This window comes from Dermacentor silvarum, chromosome 2, assembly GCF_013339745.2.
Source record: "Dermacentor silvarum isolate Dsil-2018 chromosome 2, BIME_Dsil_1.4, whole genome shotgun sequence".
Classification (NCBI taxonomy): domain Eukaryota; kingdom Metazoa; phylum Arthropoda; class Arachnida; order Ixodida; family Ixodidae; genus Dermacentor; species Dermacentor silvarum.
In genome coordinates, this window is record NC_051155.1 from 173255040 (window position 1) to 173280009 (window position 24970).

At 48.0% G+C, this 24970-nt stretch overlaps 1 protein-coding gene across 3 annotated transcripts in view; it reads left to right on the plus strand.

Moving 5' to 3' along the window:
• Positions 1-24141, plus strand: part of LOC119442134 (solute carrier organic anion transporter family member 74D-like) — a 57042-nt gene extending 32901 nt beyond the window's left edge. The window contains exons 3-10 of one of the 3 annotated variants that reach the window (XR_007465660.1): positions 11321-11494; positions 11795-11968; positions 13532-13733; positions 16671-16803; positions 18510-18718; positions 20010-20074; positions 20991-22062; positions 22302-24141. Coding sequence is in view for 2 of the 3 variants with exons in the window: in XM_037706887.2 (XP_037562815.1) it covers positions 11321-11494; positions 11795-11968; positions 13532-13733; positions 16671-16803; positions 18510-18718; positions 20010-20074; positions 20991-21436 (1403 nt within the window). In the remaining variant the exon portion in view is untranslated. Of the gene's footprint in view, positions 1-11320; positions 11495-11794; positions 11969-13531; positions 13734-16670; positions 16804-18509; positions 18719-20009; positions 20075-20990 lie in introns of all 3 variants that reach the window. The other 2 variants (XM_049661922.1, XM_037706887.2) reach the window with 2 other exon arrangements.
• Positions 24142-24970: the final 829 nt, after the last annotated feature.

Below are 24970 nucleotides of genomic sequence, written 5' to 3' on the forward strand. Positions count from 1 at the left end.
CGCGCATGTCCATGGTGATGACTGGACGGCGCGCACTATGCCTTCAGTTATGCTTCGGCCACGCGCTCCGCTGTTCGCGTTTCTTTCCATCGCGATAGTACGTCTCTTTTAGACAATTCGTCACTCTAGCACAATTTAGAGGTATATACATAAAGCGCTTTAGATGAGTTTTATTAGACAGGCAGCGCAGCGTTTATGGCCGCCGATCGAGCGCCACAAACGAGACCTGCCCACAGTACGCCGCTTAACACACACAATCCGCGCTTATTTCTGCTCAGTATCCACGTTAAACTTGGTGTATTTCCTTTTTCACGGACATTGACAATGACGGTGAAATGAACAAGCGCGAGCGATCGCTTGCCGTTAAACATTCCCTATAGTAGAGTCGAGAACCCGAGCGCGTTTACAAACCAAACGACAAACCGACACTACGCCCGAGTCGCCTACATTACATGCAGCCGGTTCGCGCTACGAAATACGCTCACCTAGTCATGAGCTAGTGACGGAAAACATCTTCGCTAAAACTTACCGTTCAGTGTAGTTGACGTGTGATGCCACAAAGTCGAGACGAATACACAGACACCAAGGTGCAGGCAGCTCACCAGCAGCAACAAGCGTTGACTTGCCTGGCGCAGCCGTTGAGAATTCAAATCGACGCGGAGAGATGGCGCGCCGCCGTTGCTGCCGCTGCGCATGCGCAGGAGCTGCGGCCGGCGACGGCGTACGTGCTCCGAGAAGTCTGAGCGCCTTTGCCCGTTTCTTTTTTTTTTTTTTATTGTCGCTCTCTCTCTCTCTCTCTGCGTTCCATGCGCGCGAAACCGGTTGCTTTACCCTTCCATTTTTCAGTTCTTTCCATGGAAAAAGGAAATGCCTTGGCGCGCTGTATTACAAACGCTGTGGGCTATCGCATGGAGCAGGAGTGCACACTTGGATGAACACAGTGTTTGTAAAAACCGTTAGCACGCACGTCAGGCGCTAGCATTATGGCCAGCGACGATGAGTAATGTAGTGCATTTCTAGCATAGCTTTCAACGTACCGCCAAATGGGATACCTAGCTGCGCACATGTTAGTGCAGTCTGTTCCGCTGATATGTCAAAGCAATCAATACACTAATGACGTACGCATATACTCGGCCGCACAGGCATATAGCGCCTGGAAAGGACTGGGTGGGCTCAGAGTATCAGCGCACATTCTAAGTGAACGAGAAGCTTTAATCAATTTATAGCGCGGGATATCCGTCTGCGAAAAACCACCCGATGTTAGTGATGCAGCCTAGATATGGGGAGAACCTAAAGAGTATCTGAGAATCAGACGACACATAAGGCGCACACCACATACACGACATCGGTTCATCGCACACTAGCAAATTCTGCGTTGTCAGCTGTACACATTACAAGTCTCTGTGCTGTTAGCATGATGCCTGTTTGTAATCCACTTCTCGCTAAAACTGGCATTCATAACCTCTATTTACATGATTGGATCGGCATTTTGCTTTCTTTATTTTACTGCCGCAAAAGTAATGCTATGAAAAACAACTGTAAGGACTGTCTTGGGATTGCCGAGAGCGACTACGGGGGTCATATAACGTGGTGAACAAATGCGGAAGTATATACACCATGTCTATAATAAACTCTACAAGAAGGCTTTAAAGAAATGTCAGCAGTATATTCAATCCCAGTGGCTTATATCAAACGTAGCTCCGTATTATCCGCCTGTAACTCCGCTTGGTTACAGCGTACACGGGTTGGGCCGAGTTTAACGACTCTTGCCTATAGACGGCAAGTAAACCTGAAGGAATTACACTTTTACAATATCGGCTGTCCTTTAGTTCATCTCACAGCATACCGCAATCGGTATACGGTCTGTTCGCTCGAGTTAACATGATCTTTGGTGATATCCCACCCTATAGCCTTCACCGGGGGTGGGGGGGGGATATAGGAAGCCATTAAAAATAATTTCAATCACATAGAAGTATATATGCCACCTCCGTGTAGTTCGCAAGGAAAAATTATCGTTGGGGATGCATTCCCGACTAACTATAGGTGCTGGGCCCAGAGGTTACATGTTAACAACCAGCGCAATACTGGATGAAACTCGGCGAGCTAGCACACTCTTAAACACCTAATCATCTGGTAAAATAACAATTAAGGACTGCGTAATTCAATGACAGAGATGCCATGGTGACCTTTATTGCTTTTCTCTGTAGACATTCTATAAACTGGCAATCGGCTAAAGAAATAGCAAACAGAAAAAATTTTGCATATAAACGGCGTATAGACCGCTAATATAGACAAAAAATACAATTTAACGACTTTTGTCAAGACTAAATTTATAGACGCGGAATAGATAAAAGAAGTAGACACCTTATCAACTTTCGCCTATAGAAAATCTATAAACCGGGCGTATACAAAATAATCAACACCTTATCGACTGTCGCCTATAGACAGTCCTTAGACACAGAATGAACAACAATAAATAGACACGCTATCGACTTACGTAGTCGATACGTAGGTCTATACGTAGTCTATAGAGTGGAAGATCACAATAAGAAACAAACAACTTATCGACTTCTTTCTGTAGACCGACTATATAATGGCAGTAGACAAAAAGAAATAAAAATCTTATTAACTTTTGTATATAGACAGTCTATAGACAATGAATGGACAAGAATAAATAGAGACCGTATCGAATGTTTTTCTATAGGTTGTGTATAGAGAGGAAGTAGACAAAAATAAGCAAACATCTTATGGACTTTTTTCTGTAGACCGACTATGGAATGGGAGTAGACAAAAAGAAATAAAAATGTTATTAACTTTTGTCTATAGACAGTCTATAGACAATGAATGGGCAAGAATAAATAGAAACTGTATCGACTTTCTGCTATAGATAGTCTATAGAGAGGAAGTAGACAAAAATAAACAGACATCTTATCGACTTTTTTCTGTAGACCGACTATAGAATGGGAGTAGACAAAAAGTAATAAAAATCTTATTAACTTTTGTCTATAGACAGTCTATAGACAATGAATGAACAAGAATAAATAGAGTCTGTATCGACTTCTTTCTATAGATAGTCTATAGAGAGCAAGTAGACAAACAGAAACAAACACCTTATTGACTTCTTTCTATAGACTGTCTATAGAATGTGAGTAGACAAAAAGAAATAAAAATCCTATCAACTTTTGTCTATAGACAGTCTATAGACAATGAATGAACAAGAATAAATAGAGTCTTTATCGACTTTTTTCTATAGATAGTCTATAGAGAGCAAGTAGACAAGAAGAAACAAACACCTTATTGACTTCTTTCTATAGACTGTCTATAAAATGTGAGTAGACAAAAAGAAATAAAAATCCTATCAACTTTTGTCTGTAGACTGTCTATAGATTATTTATCAACAAAAGAACAAATCTATAGAAAGGCAAAGTTGTCTAGAAGAAGTCTATAGACATTCTACAGACAGTCTAAACTCATTTTTGTAAGGGCAGTACTCCGATGATGAACCCGGACCTGGCCTGGGGCTAGGGCGCGGTGGACGAGCAGCGCTTGAAACAGGAGAGAGCCGAAGCGATCGCAAGAACTTTTCCTCCGCAGCCTAGTCACATCAGTCTGTGCTCGGAAAGCATAATATGCCCGCCACGCAGTCTCCGCAGACAAGGGCGCTCGCCTAACTCGTCACACAGCCAGCGCACTGACGTTTTGGAAAGGCAAAAACGACGCTGAAACTCTACGTCGGTCATGTAGCTGAACGGGTCCAGATGGTCATATTGACGCTTGCCGCCGCTGGATGCGATGACACAGGCTGCTGCTGCCGCCGCCATGCTCCCGAGTTTAACTCGAGGGGGGTTTCGCGATGTACGAGTTTGGCCCGAGTTCGCGTGTCAATCAAAACCATAGTCACGCCCCGAGCGAGGCATGTAACTCTTGTGCGCGCCCACCACGGTTGGGCCACGCCCAACTTATTTTTCGACAACAGCGACGTGGTGCGGAACTGAGAGGCATTAACAATCTTGACCGGCGAAATAAAACACGCACAACGCACTGTCATCGGTGATGTACTCAGCACCACTATAAAAAAAAATGTGGTTGATCCCTCTTATATAGGAATCGGTATAGAACACGAAAGTGAAACGTGTCTTCACAGAAGTAGTGTAATGTTTATTGCACATTGATATATAATGTCTATTGGTGTTTTGTGGCTAAAGCGCCCTTAGGCGTTGATGCACCCACGCTGACGCCTGGTGGCACGTCTCCTCCATCACGACTACCAACGTCGATGACCATGAGCAACCGTCGTGCATATGGAAGCTGCACTACGCTGCACACGCTAGCACAACGCGAAAGACGAAGCACGTAACTGACACACTAATACAACGCGCAAGACAAAGCACGTAACTGAATCATCACCGAGTCAAATCAGCGCGTACAGCGCGTCGTAATTGCAGCCTCCGCGATCAACTTCAGAAACATTTTCAGAGCTAATTGCGGAGGCCACGCTCCGCTGTGCTGAGTACGGTGAACGCCACCTAGGTGGCGTTGGTAGTGCTTCTTGATGCCAGCGTCCCTTCGAATGCTGGCATCGAGGCGTCGTAGTACTGAGACCACCGAAGCGTTCACTGTCGGTGCGCGTTAAGGCCGGAATACATGGAGCGAATAACCGGCGTCCGAGCGAAGAACTTCGTCGGGCGGCGAACGTCCGACGGCCGGCGTCAAGAAATTTGCCGTCCGCAGCCGATCTGCCTGTCCAAACATTTTCGTCGGGCGAACGCCGCCGCCGGAAGCGTCTAGCGCGCAGCGGTGGACGACAGCCAATCAGGAGGCACTAGTTCCGGTCGCAATGCATGCTGGTGTTTCGCGCGCGCGCGCCTTTTCGCGTCGTCTGCAATCGCGTTGGTGTTGCCGTGTCTGCATGTCTCTGCACCGATTGAGTAGTTCCTAGTATGATCTCTCAGGAATCGCGTTGTATTTGTACATCCCATATCCGCTGATCTGCGAGGAAACAGACAAGCAGTGCAAGCTCTCTACAACAACCTTCAACAGAAATCTTCTGATCTCAGAGGCCACATGCTGTCGTCATGCCTATCTCCCGACTTCCTCGATAGATGGCGTTGGCATCGGATATTTCTTTCGCTAGGCTTAGACGCGTTCGAAACGAGAAGCGATCTCGAAAACTACTCAAGGTTATCCATAATACTCTGTCGTCGAAGCGGCCTGAGACTAAGCGAAAGCCGTTTACGCAGTCATTTGCTTCCAACTAAGTAAATTCTACAAGGACAACGCCAAATTCAGTTCGAAGCGGGCGGCCGGGACCGCCGCCAACACGGCGGCCAACGCGCGGCGGCGTTCGCCGCATGTATTGCAACACAGCAAACATCCTGCGTCGTGTCGCCGCGTCGTTACTTGACGCGTGAAGTTCGTCGAGAAAGTTCGCTCCATGTATCCCGGGCTTTAGTGTCATAATGCAGTACTTCTCTTTTCTGCTCATAGGCGGCGGCACCGCCCCGAGCAAGAGCGCGGGTACACGGAGGAGTGTTAGATATATAAGGCGCGTCTGTGTAGCTCTCTGCGAATGCGTTTGTGGCGCAATGGGTTAAACGCTCGGCGATCTATCGTCGCGGACCTAGAGGTCGTGGGTTCGATTCCCAAATTTTGCATGTTTGTGGAACTTTTTCTTCTGGTTTCTTTCTTTGTATTATGTTCTATGACGTATTTCCGTGACGGAAATACGTCAGTGAAGTCTTGGTGGACCCCGGAATAAAACACTTTCGTGTTAAAAAAAAAAAAAAAAAGCGTCGACTTTCGCTGCCTTATGCATATGTCTTCTTGGGCTGTGATGACCCCACAACACGGTTCATTGCCTGCGTTGTGGCTACGTAGCGCACAGCAAATAATTATCCGCACGTCACTGTAGCTGCTTGCAAGGCGTGGATGCGCCGTGGTGGACGACGATCTTGAGCAGTGCGTAGTGTTTTCCAACGACTACGTATCGCAGCTGTCATTTGAGATGGCTGCTCTGTCAGTGATATAGTGCAGCAAACACGGTCAGCGGTCAGCGCAAACACACCCAGTGCAATGGCATTTTGTCATCACAAGCACGGCACACTAAACAATTGCAACACCTTCCTGCGTTCGAAGTCTAATTTCCTAACTGCACACAAGAGCCCTCATCCACCAAAATGCGATTGCTGCGCTGTCGTTACGATATCCATCTGCGATCGCTGTTAGCTCAGCAGCAGAGGCAATCGGCAAGCACATTGGAGTGAACAACACACTCAAATTCTGCGCACATGCGCACGGAGGCACCTTCAATGGGCAAGCGGTGACAAGCGACGAACTGTGTCGCTGGGCAGCACGCTCGTGTTCGCAATGCATCGCGGAGATTTCGCGCACGCAGATAAACTGGTGCATTTTCATTGTGCTGCGTCACTACGGACCCAGAATACCACACAGCCATTTTGCAGCGACAGCCGTTGCTCCCGTCTCTATGGCTAAAGTGTCGTTTCAGTTGGTAAAGCGGCGGCCTTAATAGCCGCCGCAGTGAAGCACCTGCGGTGAACAGCCATGCCGCAGCGCTGCGTTGCCATTCCCCTATTAGACAGGGAATGGGCAGATCGTTGTCATGACTGACTTTATCGAACATAGCACTGCAGCGCCCCTGGCGACTGCTCACCGCATGAACTCCCTCGTGCGTGCGACCCTCTAGAATGTATCCGCTTGTAAGCCGCCGCTTGTAAGCTTTCGCCTCACTGTCGCCTCTCGCGGCAAAAAAGTACAAAATTTAATAATTCATTATATGTCCGTTTGTCATCACAAATTTACAGCATTCAAAACAAAAAAACCGATACTTTAAGAAGTAAAATGTTGGTTATTTTATTTGTTGTATTTCAAAGTATTCGATTGATGGAAAGTATAGGTGCAAGAATGCACCGCATGTGCCCTGTTCGCATTCGACGGAGGATAGAAAGATAATGCCCGAAAAAGGAGGCACGCCCTTGACGCGCCCGAGAAAGGCGTGGCAAGCGGCTCACGGCAAGTGTGCAGACAGACAGCGGGACAGTGACGGTATTGCTAAATTGCGATAATACGTTGATAACAATACGCGGCGCTGGCGCGTTTTGTTGCGCAGTCCTCTGTGCTTGAAGCCCGGCAGCACTGTGCCGCGCAGGGTGCGCTCATGTTGTCATACGCGGCTTTATCTCGACATTTCTTTTTGCCTGCTGTTATTGCACGTTCCTTGCTATCTTCGTTCACTGACTGCCATCGAGCAAACTCGGGTAAAACTCGGGTGAACGAGAAACTCGGCGCATCCTGCATAGCACCCCAGGTGCGGGGAAAGCTGTGTCGGCGCAGGATAACGTGACGCGCGTGACCAATCAGGGTCGTTTGGTGGGCCGCGGGGAGGGAAAGGGAAGGAAAGGGGGTTGGCGCGGGCTCCGCCGTGCTTCCCTTGCCTCAGACCAGTTTCGGCGTCCGGATGGGAAGGCAACGCGTGGTGCGTTCCGCCGAGGAGCAGGCTGTGTTTGAGCAACGGCGCCGTGAACTCGCTCGGGAAAGGGCTCGTCGTCGACGTGCCAATTAAAGCGTGAGGGCTTCCGAAACCCAGGTGAAACCCCGAGTTGCGGGAACGCGATGTTGAGGCCAAACGTCAGTGAAGAGCCGCCTACACTGAGTTTAGGGAAAACGAAGCGCAACGCCTACGACAGCGTCGTCTTGCCACAAGCTACGCTTACCCCCATTTGCTTGACAGGAGAAGGACTCTGAATTTTTTAATTTATTACCTTATGGCGCATTTAAATCTACGAATTGCAGCTGGTGAGTATGCAAGGAATAACGACCTAGAACGAATTCCGGAAATGGCACTGGTTTCGATATATGCACCGTGTAGCTTGTGGTCAAAATGAACTTTCATTCCACTTACTTTTTTTAAAGAAAACGCTGTTTCATGCATTGAAGCACAAAAGTAACTGGAACGCCAGTGCACTTTGTTGGACACTAAAAATTAATATCTCGAAACTGGCGTAGTCTTGAGTATTCGTTCTAAGTCGAGGCGCCTAGCATACTCACTAGCTACAAGTCGTAGATTTAAATATGTGCCATAAGATTATCAATTAAAAAGTTAATTAGGGTACTTATGTGAATTATTCAATTAAACATTTTGATTTTTCGTGGAAGTAATGGACCAGGCTCGCTTACTAACTAAATTAACATGCACGGTGTCACGCGCGCACAGAGAAACATGAAAACATCTTGCTCGATGACCGCGGAAACTCGATGTCAAAACGCTGGAGTGAGGAAGCGTGGCTGCAGCAGAAAGCTAATTGACCTTCGTGTTGTCGCTCGCTTTACGTGAAATAAACGTCGTCATATTGATCAAGGGTTAGAATGGTGCTATCTGCCACAGGCAATTTATAAAATTTGGTGCAACTAAAAAATAATAAAAAAATAAAACCAGCAGTTAAAACCATGTATTCACTGTCTGTGTGCAGCTACACTGGCCATGTTGCATTGTCGGAAGACATTTCCGGAATATTTGCACTTCTTTTTTCGCGTTTATGTGGAAAACTGCCGACGTCAGAACGAACAAGGGTCTCGGATACTTTGTCGCTTTCGAATAACTGTAAGTACGCTCATGCCGTCACTGCAGCAGCTGCGCCGAGTGCGGTGTGTGGTTGGATGTATTTCATTACTTTAAAGGGCCGCACCGACGGACTGTGTACTATGGCGCTAAGTATGTATGAGCTACCACGCGCGACCGCTCTGCCATGCGCTTTCGCGTTCTAGCTCAAACTGAGCGCGATTGTACATACGATTTGCCCGTTTGCTTTATATCTACTGAAACCAATTTTCCGCGCTACACAGCCATTGTTTCAAAGTGGCAAGACGATGCGCATTTCGTCCGCCGCATTGGTTAGAAACAGCTGTCAGCCGCATTTAAGTTATAGTGTCGTGCGTCGCCTCCAACGATGATGAAACGAACACGGCGTGTTTCGTTAATAAGCAACGGACTTCGCCATCTGCAGGGCCAACCACCGAGACCCGCCTGGCGCCACCGATTGCTTCGATTTAAAGAGATTTCAGAATATTATAAGGATAAACATCGCATGTACCCAGCGCCCGCCAAGGGCCTGGGGAAGGCCAACGAACGCATTCTTTATCGGCTTTTCACAAACACGATGCTCTGCCCAGCAATCCTTAAACATTTTGACCCAATGGTCACCGGCACGTGCCACTACTGTGGGGAGGTGGCAGACACCTTCCACATGGTCTGGGCCTGCCAAAGTAATCCAGCCCGTACCCCCAACCCCAACCCTACCTGAGAGGACAGGGAGGCAGCCCTGCTTGGTTGCTCAGGCCTTCAGGCCCAAAAGGCCTTGGTCCAGAGAGCCAGGCTGGCGGCTTCGACTAATGGGTTCTGGACTAGGGATCCCACTCAGTATGCAGGGCCCCACAGGGGGGCCCACACCTCTCTTTACACTCAATAAATATTTTTTATCACCACCACCACCACCACCACCACCAGCAGTTCCAACGCTGCATTTCGCAGCTCGCCCTTCTCTGCTCCGCGACTCTACACAGCAAAATAATGTACACCCTTATGAGTGAAAAAGGGTGTAAATAGGTGGTATAACTCGCACCCGTTCACCCAGAAAAGCTTGTAAGGGTGTGATTTATAGGCCGAGTTACGCCCTTATTCACCTTTAAGGATGTAGATAATTTTACAATGTACGCAAGGGGTTCGAGCAGTTCGAGAACTCGGAGGGGAGACGAGGACAGAGATTCGAACTAGAAAGACGTTTGGTGAACGGTGCTGTGTTTCTCGCCCTATACTGCAATCGCTGTCATTAACCCAGTTACTCGCATTGAAACTGTTCGCCTATCTGTATTGTGAGTGCTGGGAAAGCGTTCCATCTCCCCTCGTTTCTTCGTTTGCGATAGCAGATTAGTAGACAGCTATACGAAGTGAGGATAGTAGTTTTATCGGCCGTAGAAAGTTGTAAACATTCGCTTACTAACTAAATCAACAAGCACGGTGTCACGCACGCACAGATGTGTTCATCGAGCAAGATGAACACATCTTGCTCGATGACCGTGGAAACGATGTCAAAACGCTGGAGTGAGGAAGCGTGGCAGCAGCAGAAAGCTAATTGACCTTCGTGTTGTCTCTCGCTTTACGTGAAATAAACGTCGAAAGCACAGCGCATACGAAGCTACCGGCATTCCGATTACTTTGTCCACATCGCAGATAGCTTTCAAAATACTGCGCCCGCGCGGCCGCGCCGTAAGCAGCAGCCGCCGGTGTAGAAACCAACCCCCCATGCCTCTCGCCCGAAAGACGGCGTGCTTCCGCCCCGCCTGCCTCCCTCACGCGCGCGAGATTGTGCCGCGATCGTCGGCTGACCCTCGCAAGCTTCCGCTCGCACATACAGCGTACGGCGCGTGGCGATGATGTTATCGTGTTTCGACTTTATACAGAACTTCACGGCAGCGCGATGGCGACGCCGACAGCCGACATGCGTATGGAGTGTCCGCATATTTGTTATCGCAATAAAAAAATAGACCAAGAGAAGAAAGAAACAAAAAGTTGTCGCAGTTTCACCTGAAAGGTGAAGCATCAATTGCGATAGCAAATTTGAAGAGAACTATACGAAGTAATGATAGCAGTTTTATCAGCTGTATAAACTTGGACATGCAGCAGCACCGGCAACACGCAGAACTGTTGTCGACGCCGTCGGCGTTTTGCCCGTGTTCGCTCAAAATGCGTGCGGCGTTGGTGACTGTTGCCGGAGCCTCTGATATAAATAGGCACTTGGTGCCGCAGCTAAACGTCGCCTCCCTTTCCTCCCCCCCCCCCCCCCCCCCCCCCACGGCCTTTCGTGCGTCGGAAGAAGGCACGTTTGCTCTACATATATGGTGATTGTAGAGGAGGAAAGAGACGCCTACTTCTGCAGCCCTTAAGGGAGCACAGAGCAGAACGCGCGTTTGTTCTCCGCCGTGCGTTCACTCCCCGTGAAAGCGCGCGTCCCTCGCGCCCTTTCACTCGCACATACAGCGTTCGGCGCGCGGCGACGATTTCATCTCCATTGACGTCATACGGAACCTCACGGCGATGGCGACGGCGACGGCGACGCCGACGGCAGAAATCTGCTTTTGAGTGTCCATATAATTGCTATCGCAATAAAAAAAATCGAAAAGAAGGTCTTACTGGCACTCACCATTTACCGATCTTACTTTGTGGGTCGTGGTGTATGCGTCGTAGGGTATACGTATGTACGCACATGCAGCGGAGCCTCACCTTTGTGCCTTGCGCGCGCTCACGCAGTGGATCCGGTGCTAGAGCGGACAGACCCCCGCTGGGTTGGTGCCTGGTGGATGGGGTACGTGGTGCTGGGTGTTTGTCTGGCGGCCACCGCCCTGCCAGCGCTCTTGTTCCCGCGCTACTTGTCGCCGCCGACTTCACCTACTGCTTCCCGAGAACCCACAAAAAAGTCAAATGGTCAGTCGCTGGACGGCGAGCTATACCAGTCGTCTGATGATAATGAATTTAGTCTCATAAGCACGATCCCAGAGAGGGGAGGACGTAAAGAGAGGACGAGCGCTCCTCGTCATAAAGAGGACATGAAGACTGAATGCATGAGTAAAGGAATGAGTGAGAATAAACTAAGGAAGAAATCAATCAATCAATCAATCAATCAATCGCCTAGTAGCAGCTGCAGGTCTGCATGCGGTTTGTGTAGAACTTCGCTTGAATGAATCTCCTGTGCTTACCCTGTGCTCATACGTGCCGATTCCGCAGGAGCAAGTAGCTTCTGGCGTTCGCTGAGGTCGTTGTTCGGGAACCCGGCCTACGTGTTCAGGCTCGTGTACTGGCTACTGGCTAGCAACGCGACCCTGGGCCACGCCATGATGAGCTCCAAGTACGTCGAGGTCCAATTCAGGACGTCCGCCTCCCAGGCCAGCTTTCTCATCGGTAAGCTGATCAGACAGTGAACTGATCATGTTCCGGCCTCCCAGCGATGCACACCGTTTGGCTTGGTAATTTATTCCATATCTGAAGGCTGCGCGGAAATTTTAGTTTTGATTGACTGGGAAAAGATTCATTTTAGACGATAGCTGACTTCAGCGAGCGTTTTCCTTGCTATAACCTCGTACGGAGGTGTGTTGTGACAGATATTAGAGCTAAGAGAAAGTGGGTCGAAATTTTACCTGTTTGCACTGTGAATATGCAAGACATTTAGTGGAAGCAAGTTATGTGTTGTTGTTCGAAGCTCGACGCTATATTGTACTACCACTTAAATAGTCTTACCTGTGAGGCCTGTGCTAATATCTCTTAGATAAGACGACGTCTGCGCTTTGGAAATATTTTTATCTAATGAGGTGGTGCTCCCACTTGATAAAACAAAATTTTGAAAGTTTATTCAGGGAAATGTATACTGTGTTGTCAGGCTTGCTACCTGAGTCTTGTCTGAAAACATGCAGACTTCCTGTTGTATAAGACGCCGAGCCGTAACGTAAACACGGGATTGGAAAACTAGCGCTTGATAAAATTCAGTTTCAAAAGTCACTTCTGCTTCTTTCTATATGGCACATCTGTCATACATACTTCACTTGCTACTTAAGATGGGCACAAGCCGCCGTGCTGCATCGTGCATGGCGTCGGTACTATCTCGTTGTGAAAAAAAAAAAATTCATATGGCCGCAGTGCACACTAGTGTTTTCTGCCTACGCACTCGTACACCCCTAGCCATTATGTCCGGAGACATGTTGGCTAGTTGGTTGGTCTGTGGAAATACCAGGATGTCTAAAGTCGCGGAAAAGCCGCGGAAACTGGAATTTTCAGGGAATATGGCGGTTCTGGAAAATTCACGGGGAAAAATGAAGCTTTCAATCCGGTTGCGTTGAATCAAGGATCAATCGAGGATATATCAAGGATAAATCAAGAATCGATCAAGGATCACTCAATTAAGGCCGGGGTTCCTCAAAAAGTGCAGTAGCGCCTGAATAACTTTCTGGACCATCGACGTATGCGGCCAGGGCCCGAAAATATTGTTTCAGAAAATGTTCTGCTAGAATGCAGTCGGCTTACTGTGGTGTTAACGACTGCACGCGAATTTTCATAGAAGTCAGGGAAAACCTGGAAAATCTGGCAAATTGACGACGCTAGCATAGTAACCACCATTGCTTAAATCACGTTTATGATGACACAAATGGACAATGGGTTGAGACATCAATGAAATTCCACTGTGGTAGGCACGCGCCGGTCAGGATGAAGTAATGTTGTATTTACGCTCTGCATTTACGCACATTGCCTCCATAGCCTGAGAACCGGTTGCCTTCAGAATCCTTTGCTAACACTAGAAAGGTAGTAATGTTCCTACGGGACAAAAGCGCTTTTCTGGGTATATAAGCGATATAGTACAGCAAGTAGTGCTTCATATACATGTATATCGGTCACACCATTGGATACAACCGTCCTGCGCGCAAAGAATGTTTTTCCACGGCATTTATCGCAGCTTTCCGCGATGTCCTGCAGGTCCCGTACTAATGGTAACCAACGTGCTGGGACTGGGCATGGGCGGCTTGGCGCTGCACGTCTTCAGGCCCAGGCCACGCCTTGTGACGCTGTACACGACGCTCTGCGACTTGGTCAAGCTGGCCTGTCTGGTAGCCTGCGCCTTCATAGGCTGCGAAGCCATCCGGCTTGCTGGCACCATCAGCACCGTCGCCGGCCACGGGTAATGAAAATGGTAAACAGGGCTGTACCGCCTGAAGCATTGAGAGGCACCAGTGAGGACGGAATTGAGACGGAATCCACGTTTCTCGCGCTGGTGTGTTGGGGCTGTCATTTCTAGACTATCAGCATGTTTCAAAGCACGCGGATCGGCGTCGACCGAGGTCATTCACACGGCCTGCTATATGTATTGGCTTAACTATGCCCTTTGTAAACCACGTGGACAGAAATGGCAGCAAAGCCGCATTTTCTTACCGGGAAACAGAAGTTATCGTCCCAGTGGTAACTTCGTCTAGATGTAGTTCTTCCCCAGAACGACTTACGTTAATTATAGTATATGTACGCATGCGTATATTTCCTTTCGGCATTTCGACCAATCGGTGATGCAACAGGACAATAATGCAAATCGCAAACGGCTTTCGCTCGTTTGCGGCATCCAGAGGCATATGAGGGATCAGAGAATGAGTTATACTAGTATGGGATATTGGATATGATAATTTCGCAGCACCCTGGATGTGATTCTTTAAAGACCGTACGCGACTCGATGGAGACGGCCTGGTATGCTGCTGCAGTGGAAGCGGGCAACGATGCGAAGCCTTTAGAGCATTAGTTAGTTGCTTTAGAAGGTGTGCTTTACAGTGTTCTCTGACGCATCAAGTAAGTGGGCTGTAACGCGTCAAATAGCATAGTAGCGTTATGGCAAGTATTTGCTTCGCGTAAGGTATGCCTAACCGTGTAGTCTTTAGAAAGAGCAGTGTCTAGTGCAGGAAGTTGTTAAGGTGAGTTCCGCACATATTTTCGTGCGGTGGCAGGCTCGGTATCGAACCGCCAGCAAAGCAACCTGCGTCACACTCCAAAAGCTTTGCTTGCTGATGAGGAAAATTAGCGCAACAAAACGGCTATACAAACAGAAAGGGAAGACAAAGACAAGCGCTTCTTTGCTTTGAAACGTAATTATCAATACTTATAGACAGAGAGCTTTAGTTTAACGTTAGCGTAATAGCGTGGTTAAGGGAAATAGCATTACAGTTTCGCATACTAACTTTGAAGAAAGCGAGTTTTAGTTTAGCGTGATAGCGTAGTTTACGCACGTGCGGGGCGCTATTTCAATGCGCTTTGAATTCGCATATACAGTGCACCTAATTCGCGAAGCTTAGTGTGTGCGTCCTAAACGTGCAAGAGACAGCGCAATGAAAGCCGGCAGTGCGTTGCATTTATACTTTCCATGTCTGCCGATCCGCGGCGAAATCAGTAGAAGCTTCCGACCATAGCCTCCGAGATCTTCCGATCTCAGAGGCCATATACCGTCGCCCCTATCTCCCGACTTCGTCGATAGGTGGATGGTGCTCTTTGGCCATATCTGGACCTTGCGCCAGTAAAAACTACACATAAATCAATTACCGGTTCCACATTGGGGCCACCTAGGAGTTAGTGCTGCTGTGGTGGTGAAAGAAGACGGCGTATTTTTGGGGCAACGCAGCTTGCATGGGCGCTATGACCAGGGCATATCGGATACGAATCATGAATAAGAACAGTCAGAAAACAGACCCCTATACTAAGGGAAAGCTAGAGGAGTGGAGTTTTCGCACATGTGTCACTGTGCCAAGTAGTCCGGCCTCGTCGAACAGTAATTTTGGTTTTTTGGAGCAAGTATCGAAATCAGCGTAGCTTGTATGTGCGGTGGTTTCGCATTTACCCAAACGCGAAAGAGAAAAGCAGAAAATAAGTCACATTTAACGCTCAGTAGTGTAATTTGTCCTGTATTGCTGTTGTAAATAAAATGTTAATGTTTTCTCTTCCCCAGCTGCCCGTGGTGGGCACCCCTGTCCCACCACGGGCAGCCGCGGACTCTAACTCCTTCGTCTTTACGTCAAGGCAGTTGCGCTCCGTGTCACAGGGTCTCCCTTGCGCCAAGGAAGTTAAATGGAGATTTTGGCGAAGGTAGTTCGGCACTGACCATTATGGCTGGATGGAGTGCTTTGATTCCAGATTGCTACAGCTGCGAAGAAAACCACGCTAATAAAATCGTCTTAACTGGCTGTCGTACAAATTTTAGCACTATTATTTTTTCAAGAGTGCTATTGCACGCATGTTGCCCCCATAGCTAATTTTCTTCAGTTGCCACAGAAAATTTTACATGAGTATAGTACTTCCGAAGGATGTGAGAACTCACTTATACAGCTTCGGGGCTGTCTTTGATGTATCAGTTGTCAGATTGGCATACATCTGCGAAAATAATAATTCTTTAACGCGTTAGCTTTCCTTAGCTCGTGCTTCAGTTTCGTGTCCGTCCGTTGCCGTCCGCAGCGCAGACGTTGACAACGTGCCAGAAGGTGGTGCTTCCATTGGTGGAAGCGCACGCGATGCTGCGTGCACTATCATCAACGAGAAAGGAGATTTCGGTCCCGTGACGCAAAACGCGCTTCCCTGCAACGCCGCCAGTGGTGCTGCCGTTTGCGCCCGCAATATCATGGAAGCATTGCCGTGGTGCGGTCACGTCTCGTCTTTACCTTCGTAAGTCGGTGGTGGCGCAGACTTTTTGCCGGCGCGTCGCATTCACCAGATGGTGTTTACGGGAGCGCCGGAGGCGGTGGCTCGCTCGGCGCGCTGCTGCGCACCCGGAACGCGAGTGTATGTTTAGAAAGCCGGCGAGCACTCGAGCATCGGAGAAGAGCGTAGTAGTTAAACCAGAATGCTAGAAAACATTCTTTATGCCTAATTGTCATGGAGGAAGTAGGGCCTTCAGACCCAAGCCATTCGCCGAGTTCGAGATCGGGAGCGAAAACGCTTGGCCCAAACTACAGCTAACACTTAAACATTCGCGTTACACACTTGTAACCGTGGTGCGATATTTTTAACAAGGCTAGCGCCAATGCACTCGTTCATTCACTCACCGGAGCGCTGGCTGAATGATGCCTAAATTTGTTTTTCCTTCTTTTAGGTCGTCAATACAGACGGCTTGCAGCCAGAACTGCAGTTGCATCACCAGGCACTTCCAACCTGTTTGCGACCCGGTCAACGAAACGGTTTTCTTCTCGCCTTGTCACGCAGGCTGCGCCAAGATATCTGCAGCAGTAAGTGTCGAGTCTGTGTATTCCTCCCGCGGGCTGCGTTTCAAGCAGTGACAGCTTTAATCAATACACCGATGCGTTCATTGTGTGTTACCCAAGTTTTGGTTACAGGTTGCTTTTGCTCGGCGGCTTATATTTCGTTATGAACTGGTACGAAGCTGCAAGCTCTAGTTTGCGAATTGGCATGTAGTTCCTGACAGAAAATTATGGGGCATGTGCGTTTGTCATGACAGGTTATTTTCTTTAATGGTTCTGACGGTTCTCTGAAGCAGAGCCTCCGAGAACCCAATTGAGGAGAAAGCCGTTTGTTGGAGAACACACACAAATTTTTAATAAAACTAAAACAAAAGTAACCCATAAAATAAACACATAACGAAATATCACGGCAAAAAAGAAACACTCGGAGCACACTCATGGTATTAATAGCACGCGAGTCCGGGCTGAGGTCGTGTGTGAGGGCGCATACTAGTTCGCGGAGGATGGGAGGCGGCGAAACGCCGAAAGACGTGGCATTCGTCTCATCCAAAGGTCGGTGCATTGGGCCGTTGGACAGGCTACCAGAGCGCGGCAGCTCTGGCTTGGAGAGGAAGGCAGGTGGCTCGGCGGCACGGGCAGACGGCGGCAGCGTTCTGGCCAGGCAGCTAGGCGTAGAACTTGGGCCCGTAGCCCGACTGCTCACCGGGCGCAGAAGCTCACCGGCCTCTGGCAGCACTTCACGATCGGGTGGAGTGGCGACGATCAGGAACGGGTTGGCAGGAGGCCCCGGTCGGGTGAAGTCCTGGTGACTCGCGTCTGGAACCCGACGGCCCTTCTTCAACTCCCGATCCGGTGGCCGACCTTCTCCTGGCGTCGCTTCCTGGAACTCCTCCTCTTTCTGCCAGCGCGCCTCGCTTTTCTACCACTCTGGCCGATTAGTCTTTTGCTGATTGGCCGCTTGAAGCTCCGTGGTTTTTTCTAATTGGATTAGCTTTTTCTTTTATTTTCTTTTCTTTCGCCACGTGTTCACGTGCCGGACGCTCTTCGACGTTGTCGTTTTCCATCCAGCACGGAATTCACCTCCGTGCGCGCACACTACTTGTCGTCTGCTTCTTGTCTGTTTCCATCCACTGCACCGTGTCGAGCACTCCACACAACACAGCGTTGTTTTTTGACAAAATGTACAGGTGTACAGTTTTTAAGCATTGTCAAAGGGCTTGCACAAGTTCTTCAGGGGCCAGTGGAGTACCAGAAGGAGGGGTGGGGAGCTTTTCAATATCACCGTGCGAGTATCCAACCGTATCCAGGAGTTGGATGCTCCGTACTGCTGTTTGCAAAACTTAGATTGACGGAATCAACGAGCCACTGGAATTTTAAGAAGTGTTGTGCTCCTTTAATCATTTATTCAAAGCACGGGTAATGTGTTTTCCTTTTGTACGCCTACACACGCTACTAATAATTTCTTTTTTGAAGCTTTTTCTTAGTCGGCAAACTTGGTGTCGCTTTCTCATTTTTTCTACTGTTTATGATTTATTTAATTATTTACTGCTGTCTTCTGCCAGTTAATAATTTTAGGATAGGTGTATTGGCTGAACATCCCATACTTTATGCCTACCCAACAACTACAATGCCTTCGAAGTTTGAATTGCCCAATAGGTATTGCATTTAAAAAGCAGAACAGGCTGATCCAGACCCCAGTCTTCCAGTGGCTCCATATCACGCTTTTTCCACAGGAGTCAGGGGAGGTGTCCCTCGAAGAATGCTCGTGCTTTTCAACTCCACCTGTACAGCAGGAGCACCAGGAAGCAGACCGATGGTCCCCGTACTTGGGATTGTGCACCGGTAACACTTGCAGCAACGTGCTGACGTTCATTGCGTTGTCGTCGTTGGTCGGCTTCATCGCCCGCACTACAACCGTGGGACACACGATTGTCGGGCTCAGGTAAGCGGGTACGAGGCATGCAGTGAGTGAGTGAAAAAACATTTATTGTGGCTATGTACAAAGAGAGAGTTTGGGACGAGCCAGAAGGGCCCGCCCCATACAAAGTCTAGGAGGGGTTCCTATTCCGGGACCCCTGTGGATTTTGCGGCAGCCCGAGCGTGGATGCTGTTCTCTGACCTGCATTTTTTGAGATGATATTAGCTGTGAAAGAAAAGTTCACGCTTACTGCCGCTTCATTATCGCTCGAATTTTTCTGCTAGTTTGCATGTTTTGGTCCTCATTGTTCAAGAGAACACTTTGCGTCTTTGCTTGCGTGGTTCGTCCAGCAAAGTTGAGAAACAACGGCTGTATGCGTACCTCCACATAGGGATTCTGCGACAGGGAACAATGTCTCGTGGCAAGATATGACTCTGCTCAGTACTTTGGGACAGGACACCTTTCGAACAGCCGTGGCTTGGAAGTATGGCAGTACAAGCCATCTGCGCCTAACATATTTTTTGGTAATAAGCCTAACACATTCGATGTTGGACAAAACGTTGTGAATCTGCCACTCTGCATCTTTAGGCTTTCTGGGGGAAGGAACATTTCTACGTAACAATTCTGTCTTTAGACGAGAAGAAATTGTCGTCCGGTTGGACGGACGGACCAGGTGGAAATTTTACGGGCCGACAAACTGGAGGACTGGCAGTAGAAAGCGATGCGTTTAGCTTAGAAAGTCGTCAAGTAATGCGATATTTTAGGAGAAATTAAAGAAAAGTTTGCCTTATTGGAGTGTTAGTGACTTTTAATCACGTTTTATTGACGTAGATAACTAATATAACCAGTAAGTTATCCTGTTAAAGTTCCTCAAAACATTTTGGCTAAGTTTAATGCCTCGCTACCGTTTTACTCCAACGGCGATCATTTGCCGCTACTTTTATTTAAACACATACCGAATAGTTTATCAATCAGTTATCTAGGTGCATCAAGGTTGCTTTCTATGCAAAGCACAATCTTGAGTTCGGGTAGCGTTTCAGAAAATAGCTTTCCATTTTCTCATTCCTACTGTTGTCTCGTCACCGCAGAATGTAGATTAAAGCTATAGTTGAAAAGATAACGAGGAAGATGTTTAGGAGCAAACAAAACGTAAAAAAAGCACAAAACCCGAGCAATTCATCATTTTCACCTTTACATAATGAAATAAATGGAGTGTTTTGGGCTGCGACCTGGTGAGATTGTTGTTGGCGTCTCTGCTTTCGACGTGCTTACCTTATAGCAGTGTAGGATTGATGGACATGTATTACCCTTGCAGGTGTATTCCTCGCGAGGAGAAGGCGATGGCGCTGGGCGTCCAAGAAGGCCTGAGCAGCATCTTTAGTAAGTGCCGCGCCGGTTATTTGTGCTAGATAATTCTGTTCCTGGCACAGCCGTGATATTCATAGTAGATCGATCAAGAGAGGCGATTCCTTCTTTTGGTATGATTCACTTCCGGTCAATGGCACCAATGCCCCACGTCAAGCTGAATGCCCTTCAACGGGAACAGCGATTATCTTGCAAATAGCTTTTTGGTGTTAGTAGACAGTAACAGATCATTGAAACAAACTTCGCATTGCGTTGTTAGTTGACAGTTTTCGAATAATTTCACTGCAGTCTACATAAGAGTAAGTTTCTTTTTCAATTCAATTCAATTTTATTTCTGCATTTCGTACATGAAAAATGGAGGGATCGGGGACATGAAGTTTGTATACAGATAGCTTGATGAGATTCCTGTAACCTTATAGGCAAGCACTTGTAGTGCGACAGTGGCAGCTAACAGTACTTGAAGATTTAACAAAGCATGAAATACGCATGAAGCTTGGTCGATGACGCACGCCTTCCGTGTCCCACTGTGCTCGCGTCAGCGCTTTATGACAAGGGCAATGGAGTAGGCGTGCTACACACACAGATGTCGTTTTACGTTCTACGAATATAAATGCATCGTGTTTTAACTAAAGTTGACAAACGCGTGACACGCTACCTTTAGAATAAAAGCAATTATTTCGATTTCTTTCAAAATACGTAACACGATTTACCATTTAACCCTCACGACTGCTGTATAAGTCAACGTCATGCGAGCCATCCTCGTGGACAGTGCCTTGCTCTTAAAAACGAAATAAAGGTAAAGAGTCGCTAAACAGAGAGAATCCTGGGTAGATGGGCTTATTAATTATTAAACGGGCCTAAATTCGTGAGGTAAGCGTCATGTCTCGGCTTTCTTGCAACGCCAACGGTACTTTCCTGTAACCTCTTGCAGCTTACATTCCGTACCCGATACTCTACGGGGCCATCTTCGACTCTGCTTGCCTCGTGTGGGAGGACAAGTGTGGCAGGCCGGGTGTCTGCTGGCTTTACGACACGGACCGGCTTCGCTACGCCTACCACGGTTTGTCAGTGGCCATCTTGCTGGTCGCTGTAGTATTCGAGGCGGGCCTCGTGTACCACAGCGGCCGCATGTCCGGTTTCTACTCGGACGTGGCGGTTCCGACTACGCAGCGAGACAAGGTTCCCGCAGTGGTCGCGGACGGTTCCGAAGGTGTGGCTCTAGTCGACTTGCCGAAGACAAAGAGTAGAAAGAAATCTGAAGACGCGGAAGGAGGGTGTGGAGAAAAGGCGGACGAAGACCTCCTGAGTTCCGAAGACCGTCAGGCATCGTGCGGTTGCAGCAAGCAGGAATCAAAAGAGCAAACGTCGGTGTGCTAAATAACTGTCTATAGTACCGTAATCAAGGAGGAATTCCGTGACGTCGGCACAGACACATGTTTGTCAGTGAACGGCACCAGTGGAGGTATGCACGAACGAACGGGCCAAGCCAAACGTGATAGTGAGCACTGGCCCTGTGTGTTGTGCCCAGCGTGAGGCTTCGTACAGCCTTGAGACCGTTTCGTTTAGCAGAAACGCCTCGGATCTGTTTCTTCGGCTGCCAACTGCGCCGGCAGGTAACTGATGTGCCATGTACTCGTGGCTTGTTGTTTAGGCTCGATGACAAATGATTCCAGAGCCAAATGCAGCAGGGCTGTCGTGGCAAAAGCTGTTGACTGGTGATTCAATTGTACAGAGAAATACCGGCCCTGCCATCATGACAGAAAACATCGTTAGGGCAGGATGCCATGCTCGCGTGCTTTGTCTGCGCAATATATGTTGTGCCTTGTGCTATAAGTGGCCAACGTCGCTCATGCGACTTGCAAGTCGGAGAATACCCGGTATTCTGTGATGCTACGAGCCCAACATGTACTTTCTGTGAGTGTTGTTTTAAGGCTGTCTGCTTGATTGATGTCGCACTTTGTGTGCGAAGTAAGCCAAATAATCCCTTGCCAAATAAGTTAAAGGTGTGCATTTGCAGCGGAAAAAGATTAGCACAAGTGGCCGATGACCGGAGCAGGGAAATTTCGGTACGCGGCGCTCTTTTTCCAGCGCACATTGGTATCTAAAGTGCGACGTGAATCATGGGTCAAACATGGGGTGCCTGTCACTCCAGTTTTCGGCGTGCTAGGGCACAACAGCGTCGCGTGTCGCAATTCATCGGATCGGGTGATCGGTCACTTCTGCTAATCTTTTTCTGCTGCAGCTGTACGTCGTATGTCTACTTTCAAGTGACCACTGAAGCGAGCTAGTTGGTATGATATGTTGAGTCATATCGTGCACAGTGAACACAAATTACGGACTTCATCTCTTCAACCAGTAGTTTGTGTGCGTTGTTTAGCGCGTAAAATCAGAGGCCGTGTAAATCCATAATATTGGTTGTCTTCATTTATTAATTTCTGCCAATGCAGCGAATGGAGTTCGAAGATTTTGGCGGTAATCGAAAGTGCGCGCGCGACATATGTATACACTGTTCCTGTGCCAAAGCAGCATGCATTTGTAGTAAGGTGCCTTACTTAGCTTAGAGTACAAAATGGCCTTAAGCATTTTTATCCGCCTTAAGTGCAGCGTTCTGGGTCACAAAACGAGACATATCGGTTGGAACCGTACACGAATGTTTCATAAAAAGGGCATTTCACTATTGTTGGTGTCGTCATTCTTCCTTAAGCTGTGTTAAATAAAACAAGCGCTCGTCTTCTCTTGTAACATTACTGGAGTTGCGTATGAAACTTGCTGCATAGGGCTACGTAAAACTAGTTTCATATAGGAACGCAAGACACAAAGGCAAGTATTCAACAAGTGAACGATTACTCCCATTACTAAATAAGGAATGTGTGCACTGTACCATGCGCCAAATGCTGTTTCTACGCAACACATCCCAGCATGATTCCGGTGAAGCTGTACTCAATGTCTTGGAGAACCAACTACCATCAGGATGGGTTGTGCACATCATGTGTGTCCGTCGGTAATCCCACATTCGATGAGGCCTAGAGAGGCATGCTCATATCTATTACAGCGAAGCTGTATATGGCTAGGTTCTGGCGGATCGCGTCCGCGGACAGAACGACGCGTAGAACAACAATTTTTGGCGGAAGATACTGGCGTCTCGTTCACTTGGTATATACCAAAATTTGCATGGAAGAGTCATGACTGATAGGTCCTGACATCAATAACATCGCATGCTCGTCAGTTACGTCACGATTAACGACAATAAAAATGCGTGGCGCATACCCGCATTGGATATGCGCATATGAGCCAGGGACAAGAAAGAAAGAACGAGAGAGAGAGAGAGAAAGAAAGAAGGAAGGTAAGAAAGAAATCACGTGTGGCTCATACCCGCGTTGGATATGTGGGTATGAGCAGCCGAGAGCAGGAGCGGTAGTGATCTCGTCGGCGTCGCGCCAACGCCTCGGCAGAAGATCGGGCCCGCGATGCGGAGCGCAAGCGTCAATGTCAGGCCGATCCGGCGGCTCGTGCGGCTGAGCTACACAAATATGTAACCAATAATTGAAGAAGACCTTAATGGACCGTCGGGATTAACCCAGCGATAAACACCAGGGCCGCACATTTCAGCTTCGCGCGTTTACCATCTGTACGGGGTGCATATACGGTGAATCTTTATCTTTAACACACACGCACCATGTACCCACGAAAACTAGCAGGAAAGCCCGCCAAGGTATCGGTCATTATGCTGACAAAGTGAAGAAAGGCTGACAACAGCTAGCGCTAGCTTCAAATTGTTTAATGCCGTTTGATCGTCACCTACATACAAACAATTACCATGTATTCCGTGCAATAAAACGGTCATACTCTTACCTCCCACACGCTTTCCTATAGGTAAAGCCGTTAGTGCGATCCTGAGTGACGTTCACAGAGAAACAGGTTGCTGAATGTCTCGAAAAAAAAAAAAAAACGAACAAAAAGGCCGAGAGCGAGAGAGAAAGAAGGTACGGATATTAACCAGAAGAGCGTCTTGTTGGCTACCATGCACCCTCTAATATTTCTTTTTCCAGTGAAGGTGCAATCAGTAATTTATCTTACTCTTTTACATTTCCCTTTCTTTCTGCTTTCGAATATGTCTGCAATTTTACAAAATAGCGTGGTCGACTTAGATTCAGCAACTATGTGTCATGCTTTATCGGCCAATTCCCAGTTTTTAAAGGGATTGACTCTTTGCAGGGACGTCCGTACTATCAGAGAAATTGGGGGACTTTCAGCTAGGGAATCTTGCTTCTAAATGTGCTTTTGCTTAGGGCAGAACGTTAATACGGGCGACGATGCGCGTTACTCCGTTTGTACCTAGCCGAGCTGCACTACGCGACCGCGGACAGATACTCCGGTATAAACTCTCTCTCAGCTTGCCTCTACGTCTTATTTCCAGATAATAAAGCAAAAAAGAAAGAAAGAAAAAAGAAAGAAAGAAAAGGTGTGTTGTGACGAAGCGATTATATCAATGCGCTCGTAATTGAGAGGTCCGTATTTGAAATCGTGTCTTGAACAGTTACTTTTTTATTATATGTATATATTACTTATTTCTGCAATAGATCTTTACCTATGCTTCACCACCAGTCCTGGCACGGAGGGTTCCTGCCAAGGGGAGCGAAGCTCGGGGGTAGGGGCTTTAGATGCCGCTTAAGCGTCCGCAGTCCGCATACCAATGAATATTGACACGTTGTTACCATGAATTCGTTTTACTGCAAAATATTAATTTGGAGGTTCTACTGCAATTCTCGTTCATGGTAGGGAGCCTCGTACGCAAAGCGTGCCAGTGTGACGCGTACTCCTCCCGTCGCCGACGGCCCTTTCCATGCGAAGCGGAAAACCTTATGTTAAGTGCGCCCAAGTGACCCGGACATACCACTGACGACAAAAAAC